Source organism: Ornithorhynchus anatinus, chromosome 8 (genome assembly GCF_004115215.2).
Source record: "Ornithorhynchus anatinus isolate Pmale09 chromosome 8, mOrnAna1.pri.v4, whole genome shotgun sequence".
Lineage (NCBI taxonomy): Eukaryota > Metazoa > Chordata > Mammalia > Monotremata > Ornithorhynchidae > Ornithorhynchus > Ornithorhynchus anatinus.
In genome coordinates, this window is record NC_041735.1 from 16,055,257 (window position 1) to 16,072,210 (window position 16,954).

The 16,954-nt window shown below is 41.3% G+C and overlaps 1 protein-coding gene across 2 annotated transcripts in view; it reads left to right on the forward strand.

Moving 5' to 3' along the window:
* CDH4 (cadherin 4) overlaps positions 1–16,954 on the forward strand; it is a 678,282-nt gene that overhangs the window by 526,919 nt on the left and 134,409 nt on the right. For both annotated transcript variants that reach the window (XM_029071066.2, XM_029071067.2), the window contains 2 exons: positions 1,131–1,286; positions 13,413–13,557. In XM_029071066.2, coding sequence (XP_028926899.1) covers positions 1,131–1,286; positions 13,413–13,557 — 301 coding nt within the window. The remainder of the gene's footprint in view (positions 1–1,130; positions 1,287–13,412; positions 13,558–16,954) is intronic.

The following is a 16,954-nucleotide window of genomic DNA, read 5'->3' on the forward strand; positions in this document are numbered from 1 at the left end:
TGAATGGACATCCTCCATTCTCTCCTGCCACCACTGGGAATGAAGGTCTGCTTCCAACAGGAGTGTAGAGTGGGTAAAAGTTATCTGAGTAACAATAATAATAATGATAATAACAACAGTATTTGTTAAGCACCGTACTAAGCGCTGTGGTAGATACAGGGTAGGCTGGACCGGGTCCCTGATTGCACTCACAGTCTAAGGAGGAGGGAGAAAAGGTACTGAATCCCCATTTTACAGATGGGGAAACCAAGGCTCAGAGAAGTCCTTCTCTAAGAAGCATCATTTGTTTTCCATTTATATTTTAATTTGGTCACTACGCAGACTATGCTCAGTTCTTTGGTGTTTTCTGTTGAAATCAAACTGCTAGAGGTTCCAAGTGTCTCTACAAATGCAGCTGTTCTATCAGGGAGACTCTATCAAGCCCCTCATTACTGTCCTGAGAGCTCTCCTCTCATCCCTCCTTCACTGCATTGGTAAACCTGGAGTGAGAAAAATTATTCAGGTTACCTTGACCCTCAGAGCCTGCTTGGAGAAAGCTGTTTTCCTAGTTGTTGTGATCAGGAATTTAATGGTACCTTGCCATTTTCTTCAGAAACTACCCTTGCATTACAAAAGCTCCTCTAAATTGCAGATTTGAAAATTGACTTCAAACTTAAAGGCATTTTTTCAAGATGGAAATGTGACTTACCTTTATTTCCTTGCTTGTGTTTGCAAAGTTTATGTCATTCTTTATGTTTGGGGACAGAAATTTCAGAACACAGGCTAAAACACATCTCCATCCAATCACATATATGAGTAGCAAGAGATCATGGCCCCAAAGCACACAGATTTTTCATGTGGGAGCTACCCTGGAGCCTCAAGACCACTCTCCTGTGGCTGTGAGTTTGTGCTTTATGTATTTTAATCCCAAGTTTTATATTTGACTTGAGCCTCTATTGGGCTTGCTCCAGGTGCATTTTTAAATGGAAAAAGGAAAGATGTTCCTCTGCGGTAAACTTCATATATTACAGTGGCATGTCCAGAGTATAAGATATTTCATTACAAGTATTATTTGAACCTTGAAGACCAACCTTTCATCTTCCCTTGTTCCTAAATTGACTGCATGTTTCTTTTTCCATATTTTCTCTCAGATTCGCTCTGACAAAGACAATGACATCCCCATTCGATACAGCATCACGGGAGTCGGGGCTGACCAGCCCCCCATGGAAGTTTTCAGCATCGACTCCATGTCCGGCAGGATGTATGTGACTCGCCCTATGGATAGAGAAGAAAGAGCCTCCTATCATGTAAGCTTCTGCCAACCATCGCCTTGCTTGGCAAAGATGCCATCTCCACAGCCCCACTCTTACCTCCGAGGGAAAAAGGGCATGGGGCTGGCAGATCCCACTTAGATTTCTGAAACCTCTACTAATTCCCTGTTGTTTCGATGTGAAAACATGCTTCACCTGAATGTCTGCAGAACCAGGATGTTCATTTTATACCCTTTTCACCTCCTTTTAAATGTTTTCCTGACAGCAGAGACAACAGCGCATCTCCAAGAGATGCAGCTCGTCCGCTGGGCAAAAAACCCGCCTCTGCTGGGACCCTGTTTTAAAAGACCTGTTATAGATTGTTTCACCAGAAGGGGATCGTTTAGGAAAATCACAACAACTTTCAGAAGAAGGGTTCAAATTGGAGCTGTCCGCCTTGACATTGCCGTATTGTTTGACTTAACCTTGCGGCAGCCAGATGGTGCTAACTGAAGCTATGCTTGACTCTCCCCGCTGTGCCTAGGACTTGAAGTCCCACCTCTTAGAAAATTAAGCATGTTTCCAGGTTCTGGTCAGAACAGTGGGGTGCATCAGATTTGGAATTTTCCTTTGAATACCCTTGCCTTAGCTCTACAGTTCCAGTGCTATTCTCTAGTACCCAGAAAGGAAGATGCTTTTACTGACACCCTTCTGTTCATGGTTTAGGAGTATTCCATCCTCATTAATCTGCCTAATTAGAAGGGAGTAGTTTGGGTAAGCTACTTTGATCTTTAGGTGCAAGTGGAATTGTATTCTTATCCTTTCCAGGTCAATGTACTGACTTTGATAAAGCTGCCTCTTTTAGGAGTTGTAGCTTTAGAAGCAGCATTCCCACCTGGTTTGTGTGGAGCTCAAACACACTGTGGAACTGTGATAAACCTAGGTGAGAGCAGGGTCAGACTACATCTGCAACAAGCCAGCAAATTCCTGGGATGAAACTAGGCTCTTGGAAGAGTTTCAGGAGTGGGCAGAACTTCCACGACTAAGATTTCAGGGAAGGGATGAATAAGAGGAGAGCAGAGAAATGGTTGATGTCATCTTTTGACATGGGAGTAAAGGGAAGAACTACAAGTAGGAAAAGGAGGGGGTGCTGGGCAACCCAGCCAATATGGTTCTTTCCCCTCCCACACCCAATCCCTTTCCTAAGATCATACCACAGAAGTCCAAATTCCTTTTGAGGTAGTCAAAGCCAGAATGTAAGCCCTGAGCCACATTTACCAAATTTCTTCAATCTGAACTAAAGACTTAGGAGCTTCTACCTCTCCCTCTTAGTGGAAGTAGGGTGAGGGATCCCTGGGAAATGAATTTTTTTACAGTTATTTGCGCTGATTTGTCCAACAACCTCACCCACTGAGGAAGCCTGTAAATTGCTCTCCACAAAGGTAGCCCCCCCTTAACCTGACTTCAAAAGGGTTAAAGAAAGATTGGGTCACCTTGTGGGAGCAAATTTCTGGCCTGTGATAGCTCTTACTAGAGGAACTGAGATGATAGAGCTAGAGGGACATGCACTCTGTTGCATGGTACCCACTCCAGTGCCTAGCTATGCTGTTATATCGGCATCCACTTAGCCTCATGGACCACCCTCCTGGACAGGGGGTGGGATGGGGGGGCTGGGGCTTAAAGAAAATGGATTATGTTTTTAGCTGAATGGAAAAAGAGATTTCCCCAGAGTCCCGGAGTATTTGAAGGAGAAAGATTTTATCCTCTTCGAAGAAGAAAGATTATTTTGTACACTGGGCCGAGGAAAATGTGAAGAAAAATGATTTTGAAAGAGGAGCTGGAGATGCAGTATTTGTTGTTTCGGTGTAGTCGAGATCATCTCAGACCAAGGTATCACAGATGGATTGCTGATGCAGCAAAGCTAGGAAGTAGCCATGATTGTTTCTGTCAGGAGGCCCCAAGTGTTATCTTTATATCCCAAGGGCACTGACTACATAAAGAAAAGGAGGGAGAGCACCAGGTGGAAAGTGCAGCTATCAAATAATTGTGCCCAGGGCTTATGTGGGTTCCATTTGAATCCTTGTCTTCCATCCCCAAAAGACCCTATTTTTAAGTTACTCCTGCCTCCAAGAAACACCCACTGTGGACAGGCTATTCCATAAGTGTTCTCCCCACTTCTACTAGTCTATCTGATGAGCTGCAAGTGGGAATATGGAAGCCGTGAAAACAGAATAAGCATTCTGAAGTCATGCAGAAGCAGAGTTTCAAACAGATCAGTAAACAGACCAATCAGGATTGGCTCAATCAGAGATGTGGGCTAGACTCAACCACCTAGAAGCAGAGGCAAAAACAATGACTGGCAGTTCAGCTGCCAAACTCATTGTGGCTGCAAAAAAAATCGATTCAGACCCACTGAGGTCTCCAGAGACATACCCAAATCCACTCATAGGATTTACACTGTCAGTGGTGTCATCTTTGAAAATGAAAGTTATGTGTGCCATATATACCTACACAATCGAGAGTGGTGTTAGAACAGAAAGCACTGAGTTGAAATCCCTCCACTGACTAGAAACAGTCCCTCTGTGTACACTTGGGGTTATTTAGAGGGCTTCAAAGCTGAAACCTTTGCTCTCAGTCTCGATTAGCTCATCTGAGTGATTTTCAAAACCAGTCTCATTGTCTTCCCAGCTGTTTTGGGCTGTTATGGCCCTTCTTGATCAAAAAATGAGTTCATTTCATCTTTATGAGGATAAGCCAACACAAGGAATGGAACCCTGTGTCATTTAATTCCAAGTTCTCTTTAAAAACTTTCCTTTTGCATAATTAGTCCAATTGCCTGAGGATCGCTATTTTTACAACACTTTTCTTCTTAACTGTCCACAATGGGAGGCCATTTGCCTGATTAAACTCACCTTTTTCAAGATTAGACAGATTAATTTTTAATTATTTTGGTAGCTTTGAAAGAGAAGTCTCTCATCAGCCTAAAAAGTCCCTCTTGCTCACTCTTCTGTAAGAGACTGTGACTTCAGGGCTTGGATTATTCTGTTCTTTATTCCTTGATGAAATGCCGTTCCTGTCAGATGTGTCTCTATGTGTGTCAGTTTTTAAAATGAGCCTAATAACTTTTCAGAAAAGGCAATCGTTAGCAAGGATCACCACCCATGGACAGACCCAGTCTCGGTCTCTACCCATCCCTTGGTGTTCCAGACCATAATTTTCTGCCTATACCTCCAAGCATATTTAAAGGTTCTTGGTTTCCTTGAAATTTTTTATTCTTGTAACTGACAGAATCCTTTTAAAACTGGAGTTGGTCACCAATCACAGAGCAACCCCTGTGAACACACATTCGAAGAGTTGCTTTAAGTAAAGCTAGCATCACTGTTTTTCTCATTCCAAAACTAAACCAATGACATTCCTGTCCGTGGGCCTGGGGGTGGCTGGAGAAAGTTAATGAAGGTCTTGTAGTTCTTTTTACAAATGGATAGTTCCTAAACATATGGGTTGTCAAGAGATGCCCTCTCATTTCCCAAACTGATCAAAATCATGTGAATGGTCTGTCTTGTAGCTATGGGCTAAGGGGCATGAAGAACAACAATAGCGTTAATATTAGAGAAGCAGCGTGGCTCAGTGGAAAGAGCACAGGATTTTGAGTCAGAGGTCATGGGTTCGAATCCCTGCTCTGCCACTTGTCAGCTGTGTGACTGTGGGCAAGTCACTTAACTTCTCTGTGCCTCAGTTCCCTCATCGGTCAAATGGGGATTAAAACTGTGAGCCCCACGTGGGACAACCTGATCATCCTGTATCTCCCCCAGCACTTAGAACAGTGCTCTGCACATAGTAAGCGCTTAACAAATACCAACATTAATTTCTGAAGGTTCGTATTTTCATTTTTTTGGATTGAGTGCTGTGCCAAGTGACGTTTAGAGCCCAAAGGTGAAGCATGTCTCACCTCTTTGTTCATACAACATACCAGATTACACATAACTCTTCTTGCCCACGGAGGACCGCCCAACACTAAAGATTGGCAACGTTTGGAAATGGGCAAGGAGTTGGAAAGTGCAGTACAGAACTGCATCCTGGGTATATGAGGAAGCCATGGGCTCCTTGGAAATGATTTTCCTGCTGAATCAGACATCTGTGACTACAGAATATGAGAAGGCAGTAGGGAAGTGTTTGATCCTTCACAGTTCAGGGGTGTATGTATTTATGGCCTCTGGAGCAATGAAGTAAGAATTAGGAGTCAATATTCTCACTTGATCATAGGCTGATTTCTGTGCGACTCAGCCTCATTTCTATCAGGTCTTCTGCCATCAGGTTGACAACACTAGGCTTCTACTAATTCGCGTAAAGGGGTATGTCGGTAACCATTGGTGGGAGTGTGGGCTTTTCGAGTCTTGGCTTTTTCCCTTCAGTCTGCTGTCACCTTACTACAAAGAACATGGTTTAAATGCTTAAACATATGATTTCTAGCTTATGACTCTTCCTCCCTGTCTGTTCACTTCCCCAAGGCCCTGCTCTTGAAATTCTCAACCACCTTTTCTTAAAAGTATGGCCCCAACAGAGTATAATTCACTTTAAACTCTCAGTCAGGGCCTAATGGTCAGAACACTAACCTACTGCCAACCTCTTCACTGTACCTCTATCTCATCTATCTCACCAGCCACGCCTTGCCCCTGGGCTGGAACGCCCTGCCTCTTCATGTCCCTGACAGTTACTCTCCCTATCTTCAAAGTCTTATTGCAGGAACATATCCTCCAAGAGACCTTTCCTGACTAAGCCCTCATTTTCTTTTCTCCCATTCCCTTTTACGTCACCCTTGCACTGGGGTTTGCTCCCTTTATTTGCCTCTCCCTCAGCACTTGTGTTCATATCTACAATTTATTTCTATTAATATCTCTCTCCCCTCTATACCATAAGCTTGTTTGGGGCAGGGAACATGCATGGCGTAATGGAAAAAGCACAGGCTTGGGAGTCAGGGGCCGCGGGTTCTAATCCTGGCTCCGCCACTAGTCAGCTGTGTGACTTTGGGCAAGTCACTTAACTTCTCTGTGCCTCAGTTACCTCATCTGTAAAATGGGGGGACTGAGAGCCCCATGTGGGGCAACCTGATTACCTTGTATCTAACCCAGCGCTTAGAACGGTGCTTGGCACATAGCGCTTAACAAATACCAGCATTATTATTATTACCAACTCTGTTATATGTACATTCCCAGCACTTAGTACATTGCTCTGCACACAGTAAGTGCTCGATAAATACAGTTGAGTGATAAAACCAAAAAAGACTTATCCAGAGCTAAAAACAGACAAGAGAATTCTGGGATCCGGTTGCTTGTCTGGTATTATGCTGTCGAATCGTCTCGACCCATAGCAACTCCATGGATACATCTTTCCCAGAACACCCCACTCTTCATCTATAATCACTCTGGTAGTATACCCATAGAGTTTTCTTGGTAAAAATACGGAAGTGATTTACCAATGCCATGTTCCACACAGTAAACTTGAGTCACTCCCGTGCCGCTGCTGCCCAGCACAAGTCATTTTTGACTAGTAGTAGATTGCCTTTCACTCGCTAGGAACTGCCCAAGCTAGGAATGGAATGGATATGCCTCTGCTTGACTCTACCTCCGGTAGCTATGACTGGTAGAGTACTGGAAACTCTCCAAATGCAATCCTAAGAGGGGAACAGGTTGCTTAGGAGGTCCTATTCTTTTCCATATTTTCAAGTTTGCTGTTTCTTGAGCATTCTAAGAGGTTTAAAAATAAGATGAGTCAATATTGATGGGCTTCCAGAAATACATGTTAAAACACATAGATTTCAGCTCAAACCCTGTCTCTGTAGCACCAAGGGACACCTGGAGACAAAGGGCAATGGATGCTGTTTTAATCTTTCCCAGAACTTAATATAGTGTGCTCTGCACATAGTCAGCACTTAATAAGTAATATTTCTACTACTTGCCATCCAGCCTCATTCTTGCAGATGAACCTTCCAACAACCTTAACTTTTCCTAGAATAAATCAGTACAGATCTGTCATTCAAGACTCAAACCAAACTTTTCCTTAGTTTTTTTAGATCCTTAATTTTCCCTTTAATAGCCCATTATGGTCCTCTCATCCACACATTTGTCCAAACCCTCCTTTTAACTTTTGAGATCATGTGCCTGTACAATTGCCTTTGGAAACAAATGCCATATGCTTACAATCTCTTGGGTGAAAAACTGTTTCCTGTGGTTTTATGTGACCCCACCACCCTCAAATATTTGATGAGTGCTTCACAGAGTCCTAGCATTTCAATAATAATCAATATCTGTATTGCAGGGGCATATGTAGCCAGGAAGAACCTTTATAGTAGGGGAAAAGAGGAAAGAAAATTTTTAAAAACAAAGGAAAATTAAGAAAAGAACCAAATCTGTATTAATTATAGAGTACTCTTTACTTTTTATAAATCCTTATTTTGAAGTTCTCCTGATCTAAGCCAGAATATTTCTTAAGTAGAGGTAAGGACAGTTAGTCATCTTGCCTATTCCATCATCTTATTATTCCTCAACATGCCAGACACTGTTAAAAGAAAGCAAGGCTCACAATCTGAATAGGCAGAAGCTGTAAATCATTTGTGTTTTGAAAAAGCCCAGCACTTAAGAGCTGTCTGTCATATCTACTACAAGATAGGAATTGTTGTAGTATAACCCACTAAATGAAGTATATATATATATATACTGTATGTTTATACATATATGTTTTTACATATATATAGATATATGTTTAGAGTGAACCTGTACTTTCCCTTTTTAGCATTTTAGTGGTATTTGTTAAAGCATTTACTGTGTGTCAGGCACTGTACTAAACACAGGGATTGATACAAGTTAATAATAATGTTGGTATTTGTTAAGCGCTTACTATGTGCCGAGCACTGTTCTAAGCGCTGGGGTAGATACAGGGTAATCAGGTTGTCCCACTTGAGGCTCACAGTTAATCCCCATTTTACAGATGAGGTAACTGAGGCACCGAGAAGTTAAGTGACTTGCCCACAGTCACACAGCTGACAAGTGGCAGAGCCGGGATTCAAACTCATGACCTATGACTCCCAAGCCCGTGCTCTTTCCACAGAGCCACACTGCTTCTCAATAATGTTGGCATTTGTAAAGCGCTTACTATGTGCCGAGCACTGTTCTAAGCACTGGGGTAGACACAGGGAAATCGGGTTGGACACGGTCCATATCCCAAATGGGGCTTGCAGTCTTAATCCCATTTTACAGATGAAGTAATTGAGGCACAGAGAAGTGAAGTGACTTGCCCAAGGTCACACAGAAAACAAGTGGCAGAGCCAGGTTTAGAACCCAAGTCCTTCTGAAACACAGGCCTGTGCTCTATCCACTACACCACACTATTTCTCAAGTGCTTCTCAAGCATTTAAATTTAAAAGAGTATGTTTTCAAATAGATTAGATTTTGGTGGGCCATTTGACTGTTTCTCACTCTTCATATTAACACTGAAGTCAGTGTTTTAACACAAGCTTCAGAATTCAGTTCTCTTCTTTATCCAAGCCAGTATAACACCTCCTTACAATTTTGCATCACTATTCATCTGAACAGCCATTCCATGGAATTCCATGCAAGCGAACAATTGTCATTTCTCAAAGGTCTTTCATTAAAAGGTATTAGAGTAGAATAAAATAAATACCCATTATGAAGTTCAGTGTTCACTCTGTTGGCAGATAAAGGATTCTGAGAGTCTGGGTTATCTTTCTGGTAAATATTTCTCAGGGTTTTGTTTTTTTCAAATCCATTAGTAGGACTTAATCCAGAATTGCCCCCTTTCCAAATGAAGCAGATTTATCCTTCTTGAAATCTCAATCCTAACTGGCATTGCTACTGGCAACCCCTTCTTCAGTTCCTCACAGCAATGGAATTTACATACATTGAGTGCCAAGATAGCTATGTCTGAAGATCTACAAAAGAATCCTACCGTGGCTTTCCTGTTGCAAACATTTTTCCAATGATTAGTTTATTCTTCCCATAACATGTGACTGAGACTATTTTCACCACTGTGGACCACAAAAATCCCACTCCTGAAAGACTTCTGAATATTTGCTAAACCAATGATCCACAGACCCGCCATGTGAAATGAAATGAATATCTCATATGCCCTATGACTTTAAGCCTAATATATTTGGGGAGAAGGAGGTCCTCTAGAGGCCATATCATCTATCCCACTGGCTCCAGAAAGAATTGCCCCTTAATTGCCCCATACAGATGTTTGTTTAATTTCTACTTAAAGAATTCCAAAAAAGGAGTAGCTAACAGTTCCTCAGAGGTTAATGTGCAGTACACTCTTGATATAAAAATCACTTGTTGTGTACATTTTAGAGGGAGGAACAAAAAGGCCCAAAGAGGTCATACCCATTAGTCAATCAACCAGTGGTGAAAGCAGCCTGAGCAGGTGGTGACCTGGTTTCACCTAGAGCAATCTACTATTTTGGTCTGTCAGAGGTGCCACCTATGCCCTCTACTCCACCATATTTGAATAGCACAGCACTCCCTAGAGAGAGGCCCATGCAGATTGTGAGGGGATTGGATCGCCTCAGAAACAGACACATACACTGCAGAGTCGGCATCCTAAGCCCTTCTCCTGCTCATTTAACTACAGAACAACAGAAGACAACACTGCACTGACACATTAATGCATTTGTATTTTCCATGAAAATTATTTAATCTTTTTAACTTCTGTGAATTTCACTGATTTTCTTGCAGGCAGGATATCTTCCGAGATGAACTGTCTGAGGGCTAAGCACAGACACTTCAAGGGCTAGGACAGTAGTAATAGCTCCACTGAACAGAGGGTGAGGTGAGGGGAGGATATCATCACCAGGAAGGAAGCTGGGGGAGCTGACCCATGCAGAATGCTCAGATTTGGAGACTCGATACCCGGTCCTCCGTCCAACCTGGTCCAGCCTCTCTCTCTCTCAGTCTACTCCAGGTTCTCATCCCAATACTCTGTGACACAAGCAGCCCCTTCTAACCATCTTTCCTCCTTCAGCTCTGAACTCTGCTTCAGCTCTCATTGCTCAGCTGGCTATCGTTGTTCCCCTGAACCCTTTGCAGTTACCTATTATCATTCAGAACTCCCTGAAATTTTTATGTAAGATGTTTACATATACATATATATACATATGTATATATAACAGTACATATATAGGTATAATATACAGCGATATAGTTCTATGGTAGGTGAAAAAATGATTAATTAAAAGTAATTATGTTCATAAGTACGCAAATGTGTCTTCAAATAGGATGATAGTGGTACCCTGCATTTGCAAGGCAAAAGAAAACGCACACACACGTAAATGTATACATACATACATACAGGACAGGGAGGGAGAAATGCAGATGTAGGCAGAGCTGGACTACACACACTTAAAGTAGGTAGGGCTTGGATGGGGATCCAAAAAGAGAGGCTAACTTGTTTTAGCCATTGAAGGCACTCATCATAAAGCCCACTCTTTCTGAATACAAAACCACTTTCAGATATTCATATTTATAAAAATTATCTTCAATCCAAAGATAATAATTCCCTATTCAAAGCAATCGGGCCTTTAATTTCTGAGCATCACAAACCAGAATATGCAGGGTGGTAAGCTTAGGACTATCTGCGTTATTGGCTTTTTTTCCTCCAATGGAACCCACCGCATATGACCGTACTGAATACATGGGGCAAACTGATAGAGATTTACTAAGGAATTACTGACTCCTGGCTTTTTCAAAGAGCTATCAAATGTAATTAAAACTCTTGGGGGGATGGGCAGACAGATCTAAAGCTGAAAGACATCAGCTTTGCATTCTGCTTTATCTCTGAATGAAACCATTTCTGTCTCCCAAAGATACAGAAAGAAGCAGCAGTGCTGTTTTAGTTTGAAGATAATAACTTTAATTTTAACTCCAAGTTACTTGTTTTTCAAAGGCATGCCAACCTTTGACCTGGAAAGTTATTGAATGGCTTATATCTGACATGATGAAGGATCACCTGCCTGGCACCCATCAAAGCAATTTATTCACAAGGACGTGGTGCAGATCCTAAAATGATTAGGAATCATGAAATTTGAACGATAGGCTTTACAGTAACATTGCAGGATTTTAGGATTTCTTTTAAATGGTAGTTAAACCTGATTTAAATTTTTGCACAATCACACATTGCGTGGTAGTTTACAATTTCCTCAGGAATCAGTGTTAATTTGGCTTGTTACACAACACAGTTTATTCTTTTGTTGTCAAGTAAGCCTGGATTTCTTCTTAAAAACGCAAATTAAGGGGTAAAATTCTATTCATTGTTGTCTGCACTAAACCAAAACAGGGAACCCAATATAAATACAATTAACACTTCCACTTTTTTTTTTTTGGCTCAGCCATCATTAAGACTAAATCCCCTCACTCACAGTTTCATCCAAGGCAATTGTGAGGTGGGTTACATTACTAATAGGTTGGGTAATAGGAAGAACTCACTTAGCCCCATCTTCCCACTGAAGCATCCCTTCTCAAGAGACTGTTTGCTTCCAAGTCCCCTTTCTCCTGTCTCAAAGACTGTTCTGATTTGTGAGTTGCTGCAGTGCTAAGTCCAAGAAGATGATGTTGGGGCTGTGTGTTTCTTGAGGGGAAGGAGAAGGAATCATCACTTGTTACCGATGCCTGAAGCTTTGCACAGAGTTCCCATTTTCGCCTTGTATCCAGGATTAAATGACTTAGAGGAAGAGTAGAACTGTATATTTTGGACCAACCTGTGCAATTCGGGAAGCCTCCTGGCCTCATAAAGGAACTTTTCCTTCCTTGCTGCTGGTTGTCCAGGACTGCTTCTCACATGATTTTGTTTTTATATTATAAGGTGTAGGCTTTTTGAAGGATTTAGACCTTTGTCCTTCACATTTTGCAAAAATTCATTCTTCAGGAGGATACAACTGAAGAGCTATTTTAAGTGAAAATCCCATAATTTAGACACTGCTGTTTGAGGTAATCTGCCCCACCAAGAGTAAGACACACACAAACGCACGCACACAATGTAAGACAATGTTCCTATTCCCAGCAGATCCTTTGATGGGAATACTTAGCTCCAGGGGCAAACACACATTTCAGCCTTCAGCATATCAAAGATCCCACCTTAGGTCTGTTATGACCTCGCACTAACATTTCTGGAGCAGAGGAATTTCATCTTTCAGAACTGCTCATTTGGGATTGCATCTTCTTATGGTTGCCTGACCTGATCCCAGTTTGGGAATAGTCTGCTTTGAACTTCGAGATTTCCTGGGGAATTACAGAAGACATTGTGTGTGATATAAAATGCTGATACCATCAGAAGAATAACAAAAAATCAGTAGTTCCCTTTGTTGTTCCTGCTCTTGGTTTTGTTTTTAACCTAGCTCAGTATTTATTCTGCAAGTTAACTTTTCAAAGTTGTGTTGTTTTTTTTAACTAAGGCCATATTGCTAGCCAGTTTTTTCATCCTTCATTGATGTCTTCAGTTTACTAAAGTATATTTTCCTTTTTTATCATTAATATTGTTTTATATTCACCCACCCTCAGCCCACAGCTGAGGTATATATCTATAAAGCATTTATTTATGTTATTGCCTGTCTCCCCCTCTAGACTGAAAGCTCACTGTGGATAAGGGAACATGTCTATCAACTCTTTTATATTATCCCCTGCTAAGCACTTAGTACAGTGCTCTGTACAGAGTATGTATAATAAATATTAATTGATTGATTGTTATACACTTTGTACAAAGCACTGTACTAGAGTAGACACAACATAATCGGATCGGACTCGGTCCCTGGCACATGTGGTGCTCACAGAGGAACATAGCCTAGTGGATAGAACACGGGTCTGGCAGACAGAAGAAACTGGGTTCTAATCCCAGCTCTGCCACTAGTCTTCTGTGTGACCTTGGGCAAATCACTTAACTTCTCTGTGCTTTAGTTACCTCATCTGTAAAACGGGAATTAATACTGTAAGTCCCATGTGGGACAGGGACTGTGTCCAACCCAATTTACCTTGTATCTACCCCAGTGCTTAGTACAGTGCAAGTGAGAACAGGCATTGAATCTCCTCGTGCTTTCCAGTAGGCCATATTGCATCACAGGGTTTGGCCCAAATGTGTTCTTCTGATCATGCTTTGGCATTGTTTTGTGTTTGTTTCTTGTAGCTCAGAGCTCATGCAGTCGACATGAATGGAAATAAGGTGGAAAACCCTATTGATCTCTACATCTACGTGATTGATATGAATGATAACAGGCCAGAGTTTATTAATCAAGTCTACAATGGATCCGTCGACGAGGGCTCTAAACCAGGTACTGCAGGAGGGGCTCTTCCTTCTTCAGATATCCTTTCTTGAACCAATTTCTTTCACCTTATATTGTACTATCCCAAGCCCTTATAACAGTGCTCTGCACACAGTAAGTGCTCAATAAATATGATCAATTGATGGAGGTAGGAGAAGCTATTGAAAACGTGAAACTGTACAATGACCCTGACTACTGATTAACAGTGTGTCTGATCAATTAGAAATCCCACATTTTTGCCTGGCCACACCTAATATGACCCTCTGGAAGCACAGGGGCAAAGACTTAGCAGTTCTCCAATCTAAAATACATATCCTAGTTTAGGATTTTTAAAAATTATATTTTAAAATGATTACCAGGCCATTTGGTATTTCTTAGACCTCATGGATAGATTGTTAATTTCATTTCCAAATATTACAACTTCTAAAACAGAAAGAAAAGGCTGGACAATACCTGGGTGAACTTTTTAAGATATCATCCAAACTATTCCATTCAAACTTGATTTTTTTTCCCTAAAATTGTTCAGTTCAGTCACTGGGTAGCCCAAGGTGAATGCAAGACCTTTTTATCTAACTTTGGCCTCTTAGGCAAAGATCAGAACACGTAAATGACACTGATGGTGAAGCTGTGGCAATAAGTGAGTTTATCAGTGAGCGAATTGACCCTACATTGAGGATAGATATATTTGGAGAGAAGAACAGTCCATTTTTGAGGATCAATAAAATTGTTCAGTAGATGGGGAAGTGGTACTGGGTGTTTAACCCTGCAGGCTCCTAGCAAAGCCCTGACTACTTTGAGCATTCAGTGACCCTGTACGAGTCTGAGTTCTACTCCGTACCCAATGTATGCCAATGTATGTAGGGCCAAGTACTACCCAATGTATGTAGGGCCAAGTACTCACTTCCCTGATCATGTGCATCTGTGTTTGTGTGTATATCTGTGTCCACACCCCAGGACTCTATTTACCTAGGCCTTTCATTTTGCTTCAAGTGTCACCTCTCTAGGAGCCTGCCCATATTTTCCCCCAGAATGGGTAATGACAAGTCCACACCCCTGGTTTGACATGCCAAAACAGGGAGACTCCACTTACAACCCTGGTGTCCCAGAGAAATGCTACTTCACTAGATTTTCTTGGGAATGAGTTAATGCCACCTGACTCTTAGCCAGTGTCAGCAAACATTTATCATGACTTCTCCACTGCCTGAGGTAGTTGTCATAGAACCGTCTCCAGGGGCTACTATTTTCAACAAGGTGAATTGCATTCTCAATTGATTGTCTTTCAGGATTGTGAGGAATGGGCCAGCATGGTGGTGTGGTAAGGGACAATATGTGACGTTATTTCTTGAGAACCTTTCATTACTTTCTTCTTGGTTTTCCTCTGGGGCAGTGAGGAAAAAATCAAGTCCAGCCAGAGAAAATGAGTGATTCTCTCTAATAGCTGTCTCTTTTAAAAGAGTTGTGAGCTAATGGTTTCTGGTTTAATGCTGAAGTCAGCAACAGACTCCCAAAAGACAACATGTTGGGATCCACGCTGAAAGTTTGAAGCAAGCCATTACTTTTGTGACATTTCCATAACAAATCAAACATCTTGCATCCTAACCTAAAGCAGATCAATATGGAAAGTCTTCCCAAATGTTTAACTACAGTTGCTCATTAGGTTGACAAAGCAACAAATTGTAGCATGTCCTTGCCTGAAATCCAGATAAGCTTTTAAGCCATAAAATCAGAATAAGGCTCCTTTGGACTACGAAGTGCTCACATGTCAGATATGCCAGTGGTTTGAATGCAGTACAACCTGCTTTGTAAAGAGGAAAATAGGACTGCTTATTCAGAAGTAATGTTCCTTCTTTTTCCCAGTTAATCACTATTCTTTAAAAATTTTATATTTATCTGAAATGGCTTCTCCCTTTCGAAACATCCTTGGAGATTTAGAAATTAAGTTCTCTTTAGAATCATGAAAGTAGCAGGATCAAATTGCTCGGTTCCTCAATTTACCCAACCCCTACTCTCCCTCACTAAACCCTGTTCAGAATAGAGAAAATCTAGCCAGTGTAAGATGCAGATACAATTAATTGAGCAAGAAAATCTCCAAGCCTGGTAAATGCTTTTACTATTGTAATTTCCTCTGTTCCATCAGTAAATTATGGTAATAAAAGGGTATTACACTGAGTCTTAGTGGAATGAGGAAGAATGTAGCCAGAATGAATCAGTATTCCTCAGACTGATGGGCTAATGAAAGGTTTAAGATGTATAGCCCTTCAGAAAACAAACACGAAAGTATATTAAATATTGATTTAGCATTATAAAGTTCTATATTTTAAATAATAAAATTTAGACAATTAGGCATAAAGATACATTTGTGTTAACTTCAGACTAGGGGTTCACCCAAAGGTCTCTTTGCCGACTGGCTTCCGTCCAGAGAAAAGTTTTCAGATTTCCCATATAAATACAAGATATTCAATTATTCCATTGCCTTGTCCCATTTTCCAGGAATATCTGTGGAGAGGTGATGCATAATTTGCTTGTGTTTGAGGGGTTTCTTCACAGGAGTAGAGGAAAGGTGAATTCATCATGGCCGCTCTTCTTGAACTGAAATTTGGAATACTAATGTGGATACTTTGAAAACTTGTCAGCTTTCCTCTAACAAATCCTTTTCCCTCTTATTTGTCTTCTCTTTCATACCTCTTAATAAAATTCAACCTACAATGCTACTTCAGAATCTACAGTGTTCACCACTCACCAGAGGAAGCTCTAGCAGCGTGGCTCAGTGGAAAGAGCACGGGCTTTGGAGTCAGGGCTCATGAGTTCGAATCCCAGCTCTGCCACTTGTCGGCTGTGTGACTGTGGGCAAGTCACTTAACTTCTCTGTGCCTCAGTTCCCTCATCTGTAAAATGGGGATTAAGACTGTGAGCCCCACGTGGGACAACCTGATTCCCCTATGTCTACCCCAACGCTTAGAACAGTGCTCGGCACATAGTAAGCGCTTAACAAATACCAACATTATTATTATTACTCTAGGCATAGATTGATCATTTATTCATTGTATTATTAAGCACTGTGCTAAATCCTGGAGCAGGTACAAAATAAGCAAATTAAACACAGCCCCTCCTGGTTTACAATCTAGAGGGAAGGCGAGCCAGGTTATCCGTAATTTACAGATGAGGAAATTGAGGCATAGAGAAGTCGATTCATTCAATCATATTTATTGAGCACTTACTGTGTGCAGAGCACTGTACTAAGCGCTTGGAATGTACAATTCAGCAACAGATAGAGACAATCCCTGCCCAACAATGGGCTCACAGTTTAAAAGGGGGAGAAAGACAACAAAACAAAACAAGTAGTCAGGCATCAATACCATCAAGATAAATAGAATCATAGATATAGACACATCATTAATAAAATAGA